The 19,060-nt window shown below is 40.3% G+C and overlaps 1 protein-coding gene across 2 annotated transcripts in view; it reads right to left on the bottom strand.

Moving 5' to 3' along the window:
• The window catches only part of LOC125275982 (venom phosphodiesterase 2), a 42,298-nt gene extending 23,252 nt beyond the window's left edge, over nucleotides 1–19,046 (bottom strand). Inside the window, exons 1-16 of one of the 2 annotated variants that reach the window (XM_048203355.1) lie at nucleotides 18,222–19,046; nucleotides 16,319–16,409; nucleotides 14,661–14,792; nucleotides 13,507–13,632; nucleotides 13,274–13,334; nucleotides 12,868–12,965; nucleotides 12,705–12,784; nucleotides 12,150–12,269; nucleotides 11,959–12,068; nucleotides 8,652–8,717; nucleotides 8,344–8,416; nucleotides 4,278–4,386; nucleotides 3,895–4,017; nucleotides 3,354–3,385; nucleotides 585–712; nucleotides 80–149 (exon numbers count right to left, since the gene is read on the bottom strand). In XM_048203355.1, the coding sequence (XP_048059312.1) occupies nucleotides 80–149; nucleotides 585–712; nucleotides 3,354–3,385; nucleotides 3,895–4,017; nucleotides 4,278–4,386; nucleotides 8,344–8,416; nucleotides 8,652–8,717; nucleotides 11,959–12,068; nucleotides 12,150–12,269; nucleotides 12,705–12,784; nucleotides 12,868–12,965; nucleotides 13,274–13,334; nucleotides 13,507–13,632; nucleotides 14,661–14,792; nucleotides 16,319–16,409; nucleotides 18,222–18,419 (1,617 nt within the window). In that variant the 5' untranslated portion in view covers nucleotides 18,420–19,046. Of the gene's footprint in view, nucleotides 1–79; nucleotides 150–584; nucleotides 713–3,353; nucleotides 3,386–3,894; nucleotides 4,018–4,277; nucleotides 4,387–8,343; nucleotides 8,417–8,651; nucleotides 8,718–11,958; nucleotides 12,069–12,149; nucleotides 12,270–12,704; nucleotides 12,785–12,867; nucleotides 12,966–13,273; nucleotides 13,335–13,506; nucleotides 13,633–14,233; nucleotides 14,447–14,660; nucleotides 14,793–16,318; nucleotides 16,410–18,221 lie in introns of those variants that run through there. The other variant, XM_048203356.1, reaches the window with a different exon arrangement.
• Nucleotides 19,047–19,060: the final 14 nt, after the last annotated feature.

The raw sequence follows: 19,060 nt of genomic DNA, 5'->3' as shown, positions 1-19,060 counted from the left end.
AAAGTGCATTTAGACTTATTCACTCTCTCTCTCTCTCTCTCTCTCTCTCTCTCTCTCTCGCTCACACACACTCACACACCTGCATGCTGTAGATGTCATTATCATATCCATGATTTCCTCCGGAACAGAACGTGAGAGATCCAGGGTACCTGCAGCAACAGTCAGAATGTGTGCTAATGAACAAACACTACTGCTCAAAAGTTTGGAATAATAATATTTTAATGTCTTTGAAAGAGTGCTTATTGCTCAACCAAGGCTGCATTTATTTGTTAAAAAATACAGTAAAAACAGTGAAATATTATTACAATGTAAAACATCTATGTGAATATATAGTAAAGTGAATTTTCAGCATCATTACTCCAGTCTTCAGTGTCACATGATCCTTCATTCTAATATGCTGATATGATGATCAAGAAACATTTCATGTTGAAAACAGTTGTGCTGCTTCATATTTTTGTGGAAACTGTGATACATTTTATTTTTCAGGATTTTTGAAAAGAACAGCATTTATTTGAAATAGAGTCTTTTGTAACATTATCGATATCATTGCACAATTTGCGGATCAATTTAATTTAATGTTGTACCTCTCAAAGAGCCAGCGCGGGTTCACCAGGACGCACACATCTTCGATGCGTCTGTTGTTGGCGTAATGGAAGCGTTTGGGCAGCTGATGCTTCAGATACGGCTTGATCTGCTGCTCCGGCCGTTTACACTGGAACACAATACCAGAAACACACTCACTGCAGCATCAACACACACTCACTGCACAGCATCAACACACACTCACTGCACAGCATCAACACACACTCACTGCACAGCATCAACACACTCACTGCAGAGCATCAACACACTCACTGCAGCATCAACACACACTCACTGCACAGCATCAACACACACTCACTGCACAGCATCAACACACTCACTGCAGCATCAACACACACTCACTGCACAGCATCAACACACACTCACTGCAGCATCAACACACACTCACTGCAGCATCAACACACACTCACTCAACACACACTCACTGCAGCATCAACACACACTCACTGCAGCATCAACACACTCACTGCACAGTATCAACACACACACTGCAGCATCAACACACTCACTGCACAGCATCAACACACACTCACTGAACAGCATCAACACACACTCGCTGCAGCGTCAACACACTCACTGCAGAGCATCAACACACACTCACTGCAGAGCATCAACACACTCACTGCACAGCATCAACACACTCATTGCAGAGCATCAACACACACTCACTGCACAGCATCAACACACACTCACTGAACAGCATCAACACACACTCGCTGCAGCGTCAACACACACACTGCAGCATCAACACACTCACTGCACAGCATCAACACACACTCACTGAACAGCATCAACACACACTCGCTGCAGCGTCAACACACTCACTGCAGAGCATCAACACACACTCACTGCAGAGCATCAACACACTCACTGCACAGCATCAACACACTCATTGCAGAGCATCAACACACACTCACTGAACAGCATCAACACACACTCGCTGCAGCGTCAACACACTCATTGCAGAGCATCAACACACACTCACTGCAGAGCATCAACACACTCACTGCACAGCATCAACACACTCACTGCAGAGCATCAACACACACTCACTGCACAGCATCAACACACTCACTGCAGCATCATCACACACTCACTGCACATCATCAACACACACTCACTGCACAGCATCATCACACACTCACTGCACATCATCAACACACACTCACTGCACAGCATCATCACACACTCACTGCACAGCATCAACACACACTCACTGAACAGCATCAACACACACTCACTGCAGAGCATCAACACACACTCACTGCACAGCATCAACACACACTCACTGCACAGCATCAACACACACTCACTGCAGAGCATCAACACACTCACTGCACAGCATCAACACACTCACTGCAGAGCATCAACACACACTCACTGCACAGCATCAACACACTCACTGCAGCATCATCACACACTCACTGCACATCATCAACACACACTCACTGCAGCATCATCACACACTCACTGCACATCATCAACACACACTCACTGCACAGCATTAACACACACTCACTGTAGCATCAACACACTCACTGCAGCATCAACACACTCACTGCACAGTATCAACACACACACTGCAGCATCAACACACACTCACTGCACAGCATCAACACACACTCACTGAACAGCATCAACACACACTCACTGCAGCGTCAACACACTCACTGCAGAGCATCAACACACACTCACTGCACAGCATCAACACACTCACTGCAGCATCAACACACACTCACTGCAGCATCAACACACACTCACCACACAGCATCAACACACACACTGCAGCATCAACACACACTCACTGCACAGCATCAACACACTCACTGCAGCATCAACACACACTCACTGCAGCATCAACACACACTCACCACACAGCATCAACACACTCACTGCAGCATCAACACACACTCACTGCAGCATCAACACACACTCACCACACAGCATCAACACACACACTGCAGCATCAACACACACTCACTGCACAGCATCAACACACACTCACTGAACAGCATCAACACACACTCGCTGCAGCATCAACACACACTCACTGCACAGCATCAACACACACTCACTGAACAGCATCAACACACACTCGCTGCAGCGTCAACACACTCATTGCAGAGCATCAACACACACTCACTGCAGAGCATCAACACACACTCACTGCACAGCATCAACACACACTCACTGAACAGCATCAACACACACTCACTGCAGCGTCAACACACTCATTGCAGAGCATCAACACACACTCACTGCAGAGCATCAACACACACTCACCACACAGCATCAACACACACTCACTGCAGAGCATCAACACACACTCACTGCACAGCATTAACACACACTCACTGTACAGCATCAACACACACTATTATTAAAAATAAAATGACAAATGAAATGTCTAGCTTTGTGGATTTAAGACCACTGAAGGTTTTATAGGAATTCTAATTCTTAGGGTTTATCTTTTAAGTGTTTTTGTGAATACAAAATATTTTATGCTAGAAAATAATAAATGTGGCTTATTTACTGTAAAGCTGTACAATTTGTATTGTATAAAGCACAATATAAATAATCTTAACAAATAAAATTTAAAATTATTAAAAATACAAAATAGCTATACATGTCTGAAATGATAAATGGGCAAATTAAATATGCTGTATGATGAGTTCTGTGAGTCTGAATCTGAATACTTAAACAACAGCAGGAAGTATGTAGTGTATACTGTAGTATGCAGTGACACTCACCGACATGTTCGCCACAAGTGCAGCCGCGTCCACTGTCGAACACACACACGGTTATTCACATACACATCACTCACAAACAAAAATTATTGGAGTAAGGTGTACAAGAAAATTAATTTCAGTCATCAAAATGACCTGTTATTGCTTTGTAAGTAATTGTGAAATTTACTAGCAATTTTTTTAGTTGTGATGTGCTGTTCTTCTATATTTACTATTATACTATACTATATACCTTTTTTAAATGATATCTTTATCGCTATAGTATTCATCTTGGTGTGTACAGGCCTTATAAATTCATATACAAACTTGACAAAGTGCAAAATACACTGTAAAAAAGATTTTCTTGTTGTTGTAAATAAAACAAAGATTATTATAGTACATTTTACAAGAAAATACTAAATACTTTCTACATCAAAGTTTCACTTTTAATTCAGTATGTCTTGCCATTTCTTTATAATTAACTTTGATATTTACTAGCATCTGAGTGAAAATTGTTTCTAAATAATTTTTTTTTCCAGTGTTTTGAACTGTGTGTTTCACTTACAAATGTGCGTTTTATCTCTTGCTCTGATTCGTCCAAACGGACCCTCACTGACAAACAGATGATTAACATCACCCACAAAATCCTGAAGAGCCTCTTTACGCTCACAGCTGGTCTCCTCCATCCCTACACACACACACACACACACACACACACACACACACACACACACACACAAACACACAGGTTTGTTTTGCTATCCTAGTGAGGACATTGCATAGACTTCCATTGATTTTTATATCAGGTCAATTATATTTTCTATCCCCTAACCCAACCCCTACTCCTAAACCCATCACAGAAACATTTGCCAATCATTAGATTTAACACACATCACATTTGCACATGGAGTGTTTCTTCATCGCTAAACGTGTGTGTGTGTGTTTTACCATGATCTGCGACGATGATGATGTTGACACACTGATGAAGGTTGAGCTGCTTGAGGCCGTTCATCAGCTGACCGATGGCTCTGTCCACAACCTGCAGAGCCATGATTAGCTACACACACACACACACACACACACACACACACACACACACACACACACGTCAGCATATTTTAATTTTAAAGCCGTTTTTGACATCAGATCAACACCACCTGTTGCTTCTGACCTTCATATGTCAGACAGGAAGTGATGTGAGAGGAACATCATCAGCTGTATCTAAACTACTGCCATAAACACAGTGTGTGTGTGTACCATTTATGATCATTCAATTTTGGATCATTGACCCAATTCAATACATTTCACCAAAAATCAGGTAAAAACAGTAAACTTTTAACATTAATCTTTTTCACAAAATAACAAAAATAAACATGAAAACATAATTTTACATAATTATATTTTATTTTACATAATTGCATTTAACAACTATTACGCACATCTCACAACAGCTCATAGTGTTGTAACTCTACAGTTTCAATGTGTGTGAATGTTTGTGTGTGCATGAGAGTGAGTGTGTGTGTGAGAAAGTGAGTGTGTGGGATAGGGTATGTGTTTGTGTGTCTATGTGTGTACATGTGTGTGTGACTTGTCTACCCAAGCATTAGAAGACTGGATCTGGCAGACTGCGTGAAAGTCACCACCTGACTGGTCTCACGGGCATGAAGGCAGATCCAGCAATGCGCTGTGGAGTGCTACAAAGAAGTCAGCAGGCACGTAGCAATGCTGTTGGTCATCCACTGCACCCTGTTTCTCCCCCAGCTGTCTCGACTCCTGTCTTGCCACTGGACCCGGGCAGCCCTGTGGCAATGAGTGAGTGTCAAAGGATGTGCTGGGAGCTGTAGTTGCAAACCTGTACACAGGTGGCTCAGGCCATATGGTCGTCTTCCACTGGAACGAGGTTGGTATTAACTTTTGGCAGTGCCCTGAGAAACGGAGTAGCCCTTTTCAGGATCGCACTGCTCACCTCCGTAGCCTGAGCAGGGGACTAGAAAAGGTGTCCTAAAAATTGCGCACCTCACCCAATGCCTGACCGGCCTGCCGCAGCTGGTGGGTAGCAGCGGTAGCAACTACAAGAAAAAGAATAAGAAAATCAAGGTGTCTCCTCTCACCTTTGGTGCATGGAATGTGTGCACTCTGATGGACAAAGCTCAAGTGGATAGACCAGAAAGAAGAAAAGCCCTAGTGGGCAGAGACCTGGCTCGATACAATGCTGACATTGCCGCTCTTAGCAAAACTTGCCTCGCAGAGGAAGGACAACTGATGCATGACTCATGGATGCTCTAAGCACTGGCATCTCATTGACTTTGTCATTGTCAAGAAGAGGGACAGACAGGATGTATGGGTGACAAAATCCATGTGCGGAGCTGACTGTTGGACTGACCACAGACTCATCATCAGCAGGATGAACCTGAGAATACTCCCAAAGAGATGCCCGCAAGGGAAGACTGCACCAAAGAGTCTGGACATCTCAAAGCTGAAGAAGTCAGAGACTAAGCAGCAGCTCACAGAAGAATTGGAAAACCTGGCTGTCAACATCCAGATCACTGACAACATCGCGGACAGCTGGGCCACCTTTCACAACACAGTCTATGCCTCTGATTATGGATCACTTGGTCCTAGCAAGAGAAAACATCAAGACTGGTTTGACGAACAACAGCGAACAAATGAACAACATGTGGCGTTTTTGCTTCAAGGGAGTGTATGGACCCCAACCTGCAATCTCATATCAAGTTTCGATGCTCATGGAACAACACAGCTCACAGAGAATCCCAGATACTTGAGCAGTGGGCGGAGCATTTAAATGCAGTCCTCAACAATCCATCCCACAACTGTGAAGAAGCGTCATAGTTCGATGTCAATGAGGACCTAGACACCCCTCCTAGTCAACAAAGCCATCAACCAGCTGTTATATGGCAAAGCTTCTGGAGCTGATGCATTACCATCCGAGATCTACAAAGCTTCTGGACCATGCCTGCACAACAGAACTACTCCAAACACTGTGGGCACAAGGAGCTATCCCTTAAGACAGTGGTCTCAAACTCAATTCCTGGAGGGCCACAGCTCTGCACAGTTTTGCTCCAACCCTAATAAAACACACCTGATCCAGCTAATCATGGTCTTCAGTATTACTAGAAACTTTCAAGCAGGTATGAGTTGGAGCTAAAGCTGTGGCCCTCCAGGATTTGAGTTTGAGACCACTGCCTTAAGACTTCAAGAATGCCACCAATTTGCACCTCTACAAACGCAAAAGAACCAGACAGATGTGCAACAACCACAGAGGAATCTCACTCCTTTGCATCGCAGGAAAAATCCTCGCAAGAATCTTCCTGAACCAACTCAACGCGCACCTAGAGCAAGACCTACTCCCCGAGAGCCAGTATGGCTTCAGGAAAGAATGAAGAACAGTAGGCATGATATTTGCCGGCTACCAAGTGAAGTGCCAGGAACAAAACATTGATGTCTACACCACATTTAACCAAGGTATTCAACACTGTAAGTCGTGAGGTGCTCTGGAAGATCATAAGCAAGTTTGGACGCCCCAAAAGATTCATTTGCATAGTATGCAAGTTCTGCATGATGGCATGAAGGTTTGTGTACTTGATAATGGAGAACCATTTGCTCCCTTACCAGTTAAAAACACACTGTTCAGAATAAAGTTTTCTGCAATACTGGCAGATGCTTTCCAGTACACGGACCCTGGCAACGACATCAAGTACAGGACAGATGGCAAGCTTAACCTGGGTCGCATTCAGGTCTAGACCAAGGTCCGTGTCGCCAGACTATGTGACTTCCTGTTTGCTGACGACTGAATGTGGGAAGTGCTTGTGACATGCAGGACAGTCTGGACCTGTTCTCCACAGCATGCAACAACTTTGGCCTCACCATTAGCACAAAGAAGGCTGTGGTGATGTACCAGCCTGCCCCAGAAAAACCATACCAGGAGCCCACTGTGACTAAACAACTAGACGCTATCAGCAGTGGACAAGTTCACCTACCTGGGGAGCACACTTTCATGCAACGTGCATATTGACAATGAAACAGCTGTTAGAGTAGCCAAGGCCAGCGCTGCCTTTGGCAGAAAACATTCATCAGTGTGGGAACGAAAAGGGATCAGCCTGACCACCAAGCTGAAGGTCTATAGAGCTGTAGTCCTGTTTGCCCTCCTTTATGCCTCTGAAACTTGGACAGTTTACCAGCGACATGCCAGTAAGCTGAACCGCTTCCTGCTCTGCTGTCTCCGCAAACTGTTGAAAGTGAAGTGGCAGGACAAAGTCCCTGATACAGAAATACTCGAATGAGCCCAAATCTCAGCTCTGCTTAGGTTGGACACATTGTGAGAAAGTCCAGAAAATGCCTAGCAAAACGCATCCTATATGGAGAGCTGAAAATGGTAGCATGTTCTCAAGGCGGACAGAAAAAGAGATTCAAAGAGACTTTAAAAGCCCAATGAAAGACTTTGGCATTGATCGCTCTTCATGGGAAGACCTTGTCCTAAAGCCCTCAGCCTGGCGCCTTGCGGTAACCAATGGGGCCACGTTCTCAGAGCAGCTGCACATTGAGACAACAGAGAAAAAAGGGCTGCACATAAAAGCCCGAGCAAGAAACAGTCAAATGACAGAGAGCACAAGGGCTCGTTTGATCTGACCCACAATGCCAGAGACACTTCTGGCCTTGGATTGGCCCTACCAGCCATCTGCAAACCCATGTTTCCCAACACTAGATGACATAGATGACACAGTTATATTTATTGGATATTTGTGCCTTTATTCAGATAGGACAGTAGAGAGCAGAGAGGAAAGCATTGGGCAGAGAGAGAGGGCAGGATTGGCAAAGGACCTCGAGACGGGAATCGAACTCGGGTCGCATGTGTCGGCGCACTAACCACTAGGCTATCGGCGCCGACAAGTCGGTCATCTTTTTAATGGAAGGATGAACACAAGTGTGTGTGTGAGAGTGTGTGACTATGTATGTGTGTGTGAGTGTGTAGGTGTGTATGTGTGTGTGTTCTCACTCCTCCGCTGACAGGTCCAAAACTGTGTCCAGAACTATCAGGCTCCTCCAGGTACAGTGTTAAGAAATCTGGCCTACATGACCAAGAACAGCAGAAACACACAGATGAATGATGAAGCTACAGCTGAACATGACCTCGAGTAAATGTATCTTGATTTAAGAACGTTTAGATGTTTGTACTGGAGTCAGAGTGAACACAAGTTCTGAAACAAATGCTGTGAAAGCTGTGGAAAAAAAAGACATGAAGCAAAACAGATACTGCAGATACAGGCACGTAATCTGATGAAGACGCGATGAAGATGATTTTACCGTTTATCCTCTGGTAACTGCAGCCACCGTAGAACATTGAAGATCCTCTCCTCATACGGGACCGTACTGCGCACACACACACACACACACACACACACACACACACACACACACACACACACACAGTATATGATGGGTGATTAATGGTTCTGAGCTGATAAACTAAAGGTATGTATGTTTGAATGCAGGTGGATTTGACCTGTCAGCTAGAGATTGATTTCTGCTGAAATATTGACACACTGACAAGTACAAATATCTGACAAAGGGCTCAGAAAAATAAGTGTGTTTTCAATTTGAATTAAAGGATTAGTTCACTTCAAAATCAAACGGTCCGTGTACTTTTGCGTCCATTGCTTTTTCGTTTTTTAACCACGTCAAGAAAAACAAAAAACAAACAGTTTTTTTTATTTTTAAATGGTGAATACCAAAATTTAAATTAAAATTGAATACACAAATTTCATGTGCACAAAATAAATATTGACTTCTTTTCAGATTTTTGTTTATTACGTTTTGCATCATTATAAACCAAAATTAAAAAAGGACAGATTAAAGTCGAAGAAATGTCAATTTACAAGTTTTATTTTGTAAAATTGTTGTTTCTCCCACATTTTCGAGAGCCATGTCTCTGAAACATGATAATACTTGACTTGATTTCCACCTCATTCTCACTCATGAGGGGTCAGATACTGCCGCATGTCCAAGAGATGCTCTACTGGCAGCAAACGCATCCAGCGAAGAGAGACATTCAGTTTAACGTGAAAAATGCTTAATGTGGCTTAATGTAGGTGATATTGGAGGAGCAAATTCACTACACCTTATAAGCAGCCCACTATGAACACAATTAATAACACGTAAAGCATTTTCCTAGAAAATAAAACACAGTTATGAAGAAAACGCTTAATGCATTAAGACACTGATATTAAATGACCAATAAAGATGTGCAGACAAGCAGGTCAGGCCGAATATGAAGGCAACGCGCTTTCAACGTTCAGCGTTTTCCACTTATAGAAAAATATTTTCCTTCCACTTTGTTTACGTTGACGTTGTCTTAGCCTTAGATGCTGTTGATAACAAGGAAATGTGCGAGAAATTCGTTTCTTCCTGTTGTTGTTTTAGTAGCATTAAGCCACGTAAAGCGTTAATGTCCCAGTGACGCGGCCGTAACGCATTGCTTTCAATGAGAACTGAGAAATATTTCATGTCAAACCTACATGAGGCAAAGGGCATGGGAATTTTGTCTTCATGAAAATCACATATTGGGGTAATAATTTTGTCATCATAAATGTTGGTATATTTTCAATTTAAACAGCATAAAGTGACTCCTAATCCCAAACAATTTCTCAATATAAAACAATATAAAACACAGAGCCTGATGAAAAAGTCACAGTAATTTAGATGTCGTTTTGGCCTTTATTCGTATAAAACAGAGTAAAAAGCAAAATGACGAGATTGAGACCACAAGCGGGAACTCAATCACGTTAGAGCGCTAAACAAGAGGCTATAAGGTTTAGAAATGTAATGTTTAGGTTAAAGTATAAATGTACAAATAATAATAATGACAATAGTAATTTAACGAATGAATCACTGTCATTTAGGCAGGCTCTTGAAGCGAGTCAATCTATTGACGCCAGAGGAAAAGCACTAGAGGGCGCTTTAGCGTCTGTGTGAATGACGAGAAATACTGGAAATTAAATTTAGCTTTTTACATTTCAAAAAACAAGTTGTATATCATTTATATTATTTTTCACAAAATAATAATCTTACATAAAGAAAATTAGCTTGTATCTGCTAATTCTATTCATCAGTGTTAAAATAAAAACAAAAAAACCGTATTTTCCATATTTCATTTCTGGTTTAAAGGTGCCGTAGAATGTCTTTTTAAAAGATGTAATATAAGTCTAAGGTGTCCCCTGAATGTGTCTGTGAAGTTTCAGCTCAAAATACCCCATAGATTTTTTTTTATTAATTTTTTTAACTGACTATTTTGGGGCATCATTAAATATGCGCCGATTCAGGCTGCGGCCCCTTTAAATTCTCCTGCTCCACGCCCAGAGCTCGCGCTTGCCTTTAACAGAATAAACAAAGTTCACACAGCTAATATAACCCTCAAAATTGTTCTTTACAAAGTGTTCATCAGTATTTATTTGGATGTTTACATTTGATTCTGAATGAGTTTGATAGTGCTCCGTGGCTAACAGCTAATGCTACACTGTTGGAGAGATTTATAAAGAACGAAGTTGTTTATGAATTATACAGACTGCAAGTGTTTAAAAATGAATATAGCGACGGCTCTCGTCTCCGTGAATACAGTAATAAACGATGGTAACTTTAATGGTAACACATTTAACAGTACATTAGCAACATGCTAACGAAACATTTAGAAAGACAATTTACAAATATCACTAAAAATATCATGAATCATGTCAGTTATTATTGCTCCATCTGCCATTTTTCGCTGTTGTTCTTGCTTGCTTACCTAGTCTGATGATTCAGCTGTGCACAGATCCAGACATTAATACTGGCTGCCCTTGTCTAATGCCTTGATCATGAGCTGGCATATGCAAATATTGGGGGCGTACATATTAATGATCCCGACTGTTACGTAACATTCAGTGTTATGTTGAGATTCGCCTGTTCTTCGGAGGTCTTTTAAACAAATGAGATTTATATAAGAAGGAGGAAACAATGGAGTTTGAGACTCACTGTATGTCATTTCCATGTACTGAACTCTTGTTATTCAACTATGCCAAAGTAAATTCAGTTTTTGGCTTGAGGGTGAGTAAAGCTTGGGGTAATTTTCATTTTAAAGTAATCCTTTAAGTTTATTATTTTTGTGTTGTTTTAAGCAGAAACTTCCTTCATTCTGAACAATTCAAGACTTAATATCTTCAGGCATTTTTCTTCTCCAGTAAATGATATTTGTGCTGGATAACAAGGCAGAAATACTGAGAAAGAACATCATTCTTTGCAGTGCAGGCAGTTCTACCAGAATTTTTACGCAGGTAGTGAGAGAAACACGTCGACATTTTGGATTCGGACGGCAATAAAATGACTGAGTAGACGCTGTAAATGTTGACAATACCTTGAGAGTGAGAGTGGGATTTATTAACACTGATTAAAGGAAAACAGGATGAGTCAGAAACTATCCGCAGGATGATTCCCTCAGATCTCCAGCTGTGAAGAATCTCTCAACCGTATCACAGAACAGTGTTTATACTATCAGAGCGAATCTGACGCACAGACCGCCCTGCTGAGACTCGCGTCCTGCTCGACTACGCCGCATTATTTGTGTGTGACGTAAACTAACCCGTCATAGTTCATGTAGATATCTGGGAAACTCCCATTTATGGCCACATCGGATCCTGGCCAGAAGAACGTTCCGGCTTTCAGCCCCTGATACATGGCCGTGTTCCAGATCTGTGGGCAGAGGTCAGAGGTCAGGGGTCAGAGGTCAGTACAGGTGTGTGTGTGTGTGTGTGTGTGTGTGTGGGTTTGTACCGGTTGTCCCTGGTACCATCTGGGATTGTTTTTCTCACTGTTGGACAGACTGAAGGAGGCGTCGAACACGGGGTCGTACATGTTGTTATCCACCAGCCCATGTGACTCAGCGTACAGACCCTGCACATGACAACACACCTCTGACATCACTTCCTGCACCGCACACCTACACATTCATATTCACTCATTCTGCAGATGCCTTCACCCACAAGGCCTTGCAAATGAGTAACATCAAGCAATTCATCAAAATATTCAAAATCTGATTTATTAATAAACAATCTAGAGCGCTAAACAGTACACAAGAGAAGATCATAGTACGCTTGAAATAGCACCCATAAGCATTTACAATACAAATACCAAAATAATTTTAAAAAAGTTTACTTGATTATCCAGACATCATTAATTATAAAAATCATGATCATCAGGTTTTCAGATCATCACTGGATTGCATTATATGTTTTAAAACTACAGAGATTTGATCATAAATCTGAGGATCTTACTAAGACATATTATTCACAGATTTTGATATTTATATGTCAGTATCTCATGACTCACCGTGGCTATGGAGTAGTGGTTAGGGAAAGTCTTACTAGGGAACACGGCCTGCATGAAGGGTGAGGACGTACCGCACTGTCCTGAACAACACACACACATGCACAATACAGTTTAATACTGAGATTCGGTGCATTAAATGAGTGTGTTTGTGTGTTTGACTCACTGATCCTGTCCAGCACTGGCACTAGTGAGCCCCACATCTGAAGATATTCGGCTCTCAAACCATCCAGAGAAACCAACAGCAGCGGCTGCCTCTTAAAACTACACAAACAAACATCAACAAACAAATAAAACTACTGTGTGTGTGTGTGTGTGTTTTTGTGACATATCAGGACATGGTATGTCATATCAGGCATTATGATAGCATTATCATATCCCACAAAGATTTCCTAGAAATCTATTTGTCAGAGGATTAAATCTGCCATGATGTAGTGCAGTGATTCATATTATTGATTTATGATAGTGGTGTAGTGATTCAAGTGATTAATTTGAGTCACTGTGTGTGTGTGTGTGTGTGTGTGTGTGTGTGTGTGTGTGTGTGTGTGTGTGTGTGTGTGTGTGTGTGTCACCTGGCAGGGCATTTGGCTGTGCTCATGTCCACACACTCATCCTGAACCCACTGCGTGTCTCCTGCATCACAAACACACAATCCACACACGAATTGCATGTAACATGTTGAATTAAACATGAAATTTTGAAGTAGAAAGACTGAAATAATCTTTATTTATTTCAGTCTCATCAGAATGCATGTGTGGTTTAAGTAAAACAAAAAAAGTCTAAAGTCACTGAGGCAGAGACTCACCCTTACAGACGCTGTTGTAGTTTGAGCAGCAGTCTCCGGCGCTCATGCAGTCGTCAGAACAGTGACACTTACTGTCCGACAGGCGCGTCTCTCCACAGCGTACAGTCGTACAGTCCCAGCTCTGACCTGGAACATCACAAACATCACTAAATTATTTCAGTTTTTACTGAAAAACTGGCACACTTTATATTAGGTGTCCTTAACTACTATGTATTTATAAAATGACTAAAATCTGTTTGTTTTTGGCTTTATAATATAGTGACAAATGTTGCGTTCATCACAAGCAGCGATGAGGCATCAAGATATCATAAACACCTCATGATTTCCTGTAAAGCAGCTTTGAAACATGTTAATGCACTATAGAAAGAAGTTTGAAGATGAAAATATAGATGGTGCACAATGTCATCCAGAGAAATACAAAAAAAACTAAAGTAATGCGGCAAACATTCATTTAACAACATAAAACACTAATGTACAGTTATTTCCATGAAAAACCATCAAATGTGAGCTGTCACACAGAATTCTGGGAATGTAAATTATAAGATGATTTGCATGCTTTTTGGGAGTGACAAAGAACATTTAACAGTGAAATGACACGAAATGTCCATCTATTACAGTTTTTCAAGAGAAAGAGTTGCATTTTTATAGTTGGCAATCATGACAAACATCAGACATGAACTGTAAAAAACCTGACAGTAAATGTTACAGTGATATTTGTCATGATTACCTTTAATTGTGTTCATTGTTCAAAATGTTTCAAAATGTCAATGACAATGAATGAATGAGGCGAATGTTCTGGGAAAGGCTGGTCGACTACATCCACGCGTTCAGAGTGAGTAATCCAACAACTCGTCCATTCAGAAAACATTCATCATTAACTGAACTGAGTGTGCTGCAAAATATGATGCTCTCCCTCAGCACAATTATCTTTCATCAAGACACATTTCCTGCACAAGCAAAATGACTTCAGGTATTACGAATGTTTAGATATTTACACCGGAAGTCCAGACAAAAATACTGAGGAAGTATTTGTATATGTTTATTAGTTGAGCATCTGCCAGACCTGCTGCTTCAGCCTGCTGTAACTTGTGAAGATGTTTACAGAGCGCTCAGATAACACACAGTCACATGATCAGTGTGAGACTGTAACTCACCGGGCAGGAGACAGATGTCCTTGTAGTCATGGCAACAGCTACCAGTGTCCACACACTGTCTGTCACAGCGGCAGGAGGCAGGAGCGCCATCGAACGGCTCATAGCAACGATTCCTGCAGGACGGCAACACGTCTGACACGCGCACACACACACACACACACACACACACACACACACACACACACGCACGTCAGAGGAAGCATCTGAACTCAGAATCATATCCTGTCTGCTTAGCAAACATGGTCATTTCAAAAAGTAATACAGCCTCAATCATTATATCACTACAAATTCAATACAAGAAAAAAAACCTCATTATATATATTGTAATATATTAATCAAAGCCATTTTTCATCAAATTGTGAAACAAATGCAATTATTATTGTAGGTTTTTTTTTTATTTTATTTACAAATTAACCTGGTGACTGACACTCAATGTTTATCCTGCGAAAAAGTTTTGGAATTGGATATTGTGTTTCCATGAAAACGGTACTTTAGCAGCTCAACTTTTGAGACATATGGCTTTGATTTTCTAGCAATTCAGGCTACATAAAATTATAATGAGAAGATTATATTTGTGTGATTGGGACATGGATTTTAATGGTGAGACTTTAGTTTTTGTAATCAGGCTCTCAGAAATTATATTTAAAAAAATATTTAGATTTATCGGCCAATATATCGGTTATCGGCTTTCAAATATAAAGAATTATCGGTATCTGCTAAAACTTTCATATCGGCGCGTCTCTACCTGCTGATACCGATAGTTTGATTTTCTTAAAGACAAAACATTTCTCCCAAATAATGCTGTAAATAATACAGTGATCCTCTCATTTAGAACATTAATATAATATTATAATATACTACTCTTTATTTTTAGATATAATAATTACACTCAAAAAACTAAAATATTTATATACAACTCCGCTGTTATTTTTCATAAACACTTGTCTTCATGACAAATTTATCCCCTCTCTAGTGTTTTTATAGCTTATTGTTTACATAATTATTGTGTAATATGTATTGTTTATATAATTGTTGTTCACAAGTTGTTTTGTTGATGTCTCTCTGCAGTCGAAACACTGATTAATTGATCACACAAGGCATGATTCAGTCCAGGAAGTTGTACTGTATCTTTCAACATACCTTCTGATGTTCATGCATGTTTTTGAGATGTAACTTGTAGTTAAGAGGAAGAGACGGAGACACGACAGAGATCTGTCACGACACGTCCACACGCCATTCACTGTTTGAATTTCATGATGGACAGAATTTGAACGCTGAGACTTTGTTTCTTCACAAGTAACAAGCATGAAGCTCTTTGTGATTACTGGATGTGAGGCTCAACAAATGTTTGTTATCAGGAAAAACCGCAGACCTGCAAACCTGAACTACGGTTGATTCAGAGGGTCAAACAGAGCTTTAACATCACTGATTTTTAAGCTTCGTCTTAACTTGCCCTAATTTCAACAAAAGAGAGATTTTCTTCACACACAGTATGAGTTGCAGTTTGACAGATTTTTCCACCCTTTTGATTGAGAATCGGCCCTTGGCTGATTGCCAATAGTGAAAATAACTGCTTTACAAAAAAATGGCCTAATATAATTTTCTATAAGCAAAATATACTGTGTAACGTCTTTCTTGTAACTGTGTTTGTTTCTCACCTTTATTCCTGCAGTCCTGCAGCTGGAGACCGAGACCCAAACCCAAACCCAGAATGATGACCAGCACACACACCGCCAACAGCACCGCCAACTGTACACACACACACACACACACACACACACACACGCACACGTTTGTTTTTTGCTATCTTAGTGAGGACATTGCATAGACTTCCATTGATTTTATATCAAGTCGATGATATGTTCTGTCACCTAACCCAACCCCTACTCCTAAACCCATCACAGAAACATGTGCACTTCACTAGATATAAATAAAAACCTCTTTTGGCTGATTTATGAGCCTTTTTAACTAGTGAGGACAAGTCAAATGTCCTCGCTAGTGGGTTGTGAAAGTATTTCACAATATAAGTGAGGACATTTGGTCCTCCCAAGTATAGTCAAAACAAGAACTTTAGTACTAAAGTACTGAACAAAGACTAAATGAACATGTACAAGATTCCTGCTAGACTGTAAAGCAGTATTATTATATGATCATTCAGAGACTATAAGGAATCAGCCGAACATGAGTCATTTGCATAAACTGTTTAGATTACAGAAACAGAAACAGATTAGTCTTGAAGTGGGTTTTCGATTTAAGTCAGTTGCTTAAAAACATAGATTGAGCCACTCCCACACCAGACACGCGCCACAGTAACCATAGCGACCGCTCTTTATTTACGGATATGGCGAGACAAGCTCGGGCGAGTGACACATGTACGCAATTTCCCATGAAAACCATCCAAATATAAACAAATATAAACAACAGGCTTACCACAGTGAATCAGAGTAAGACAAACACACTTTTTAGAAGAATTGATGGTGTTTTGACTTGCTGTTGAAATTTTCAACAAAAAGTTACATGGTGTACCTTTAAATTAGTGATCAGAATGTCACATTTCTTTGTTCTTTAAATGATCTGTCTGAACACAATTATTATTAAACGAAATGGAATTACTGTATTAGTTGAATTGTTATATATACACAATTATTGTTGTATTTTTACAAATTACATTTAACCTAATTCAAAAACTCATACTTGCATTTCATAATTGAATTAATACACTATATAATGATAATATATAGCCTGTGACAGATGGACGTGGATCATTCTTGGTTATCACACAAACGTCGTCGGGTTTACGTGTCCATAAAAATGAAATGACCCAGTACAAAAGTTCACACTTTGTATTTTGACTCTTCATCTGTGGATGGATTTCATACTTTCATTGTCTTGTTTTCCAGCACAAACATCTAAACATTCTTAAAGCAAGAGGCATTTACGACTGAAGATATTAAACCTTGTTTCATGAGAAATGCATCAAAATTGAGTTTTGAACAAGAGCAAATATCTCTCAGTGGAGTCTGAAAAATCAACCTTATTAAAAGTTCTTTTTCTGACTCCACTGACAGATATTTATTGTTTTAAACACAAGCCAAGACTAATTATACAGCATAAATTCATTTTATTTGTTGATTTTACTTTCAAACATTTACAGGCCGTCCGCCTCCTGATGTGTGTGTGAACGCATCTCACACACATTAAACAAACTCAGGATGTGATGCAACATGAGCGCTTCACGTTGTTCATCATCTGACTGACCCTCCACAGAAACTGATGATCCTACAGGAATAATTAACCGTATCCCGTAGGACAGGGATGGGCAACTCCGGTCCTGGAGGGCCAGTGTCCTGCAGAGTTTCCTCCATCCCTGATAAAAACTCACTCGCCTATAACTTTCTACTAATCCTAAAGACCTTGATTAGCTGGTTCAGGTGTGTTTGATTAGGGTTGGAGCTAAACTCTGCTGGACAGTGGCCCTCCAGGACCGGAGTTGCCCATCCCTGCCGTAGGATCTTACGGGACAGATTTACTGGTAAAGAGCAGAAAAGAGTCTCAACTCACCAGAAGAACCTTCTTTTTCTTCTTGTTCTTGAAGTCCATCGTGACGTCCAGAAGAAACTGAGACACTCGCACACTGTCAGACCTTCTGTAAGAGTGTGTGTGTGTGTGAACTCTGTACTGTGTTTGAGAACAGTAGCTGATAACACACACACACACACACTCATATTCACACATTAACAGAATCATGTTTACTGGCATAAAGGAGCAGCTGACAAAAATTTTACTATTTTAGTAATCATCATGAATTAGAGCTACTTTCATTTTAATTTTTGTGATAACAACTTTGACTTTCTAGCAATTTTAGAGTCCAACTTATTTTGTAAATTAAATATTTTATGTTAAATAAAAATGTTTAAGTTTACTATAAAGCACTGCATTAAACTTCTATAACTTTTTATTAAACTTTCATTTTTTGACCTCAGGTGTGTTTTCCAGAGCATTCGTTAATCACAACATTTATAACATCTATAATCAATAATCTACGATCTAAACGGCCCTCTGATGAGTTTATGAGTTCACAAACTTTCCCTCAATAAACACTTTTTCAAGGTTGTAAATAAAGCAAAGATTATTGAAGTATTATTTATTTATTATATACATGATTATTTCAGTTTTTCTACTTCAAATCTTCACATTAATTCAGTGTTACTTGCTGTTTCTTTGTCATTACTTGTAAAATTTACCAGCAACTTCTGAGTGAAAATTGTTTTAAAGTAAATCCTACACCCAATGTTTATTCAGTGTATGAGCCGAAATAATAATCATAATCGTGAGCATAATCAGAGTAAATATAGCGCGTTTTGTGCAGATAAACTGTAAAGAATATGAGGCGATACTGA

This window comes from Megalobrama amblycephala, linkage group LG9 (assembly GCF_018812025.1).
Source record: "Megalobrama amblycephala isolate DHTTF-2021 linkage group LG9, ASM1881202v1, whole genome shotgun sequence".
Taxonomy (NCBI): Eukaryota; Metazoa; Chordata; class Actinopteri; order Cypriniformes; family Xenocyprididae; genus Megalobrama; species Megalobrama amblycephala.
Note: the sequence above shows the minus strand (reverse complement) of the source record. Positions and strands in the feature narration are given on the sequence as shown.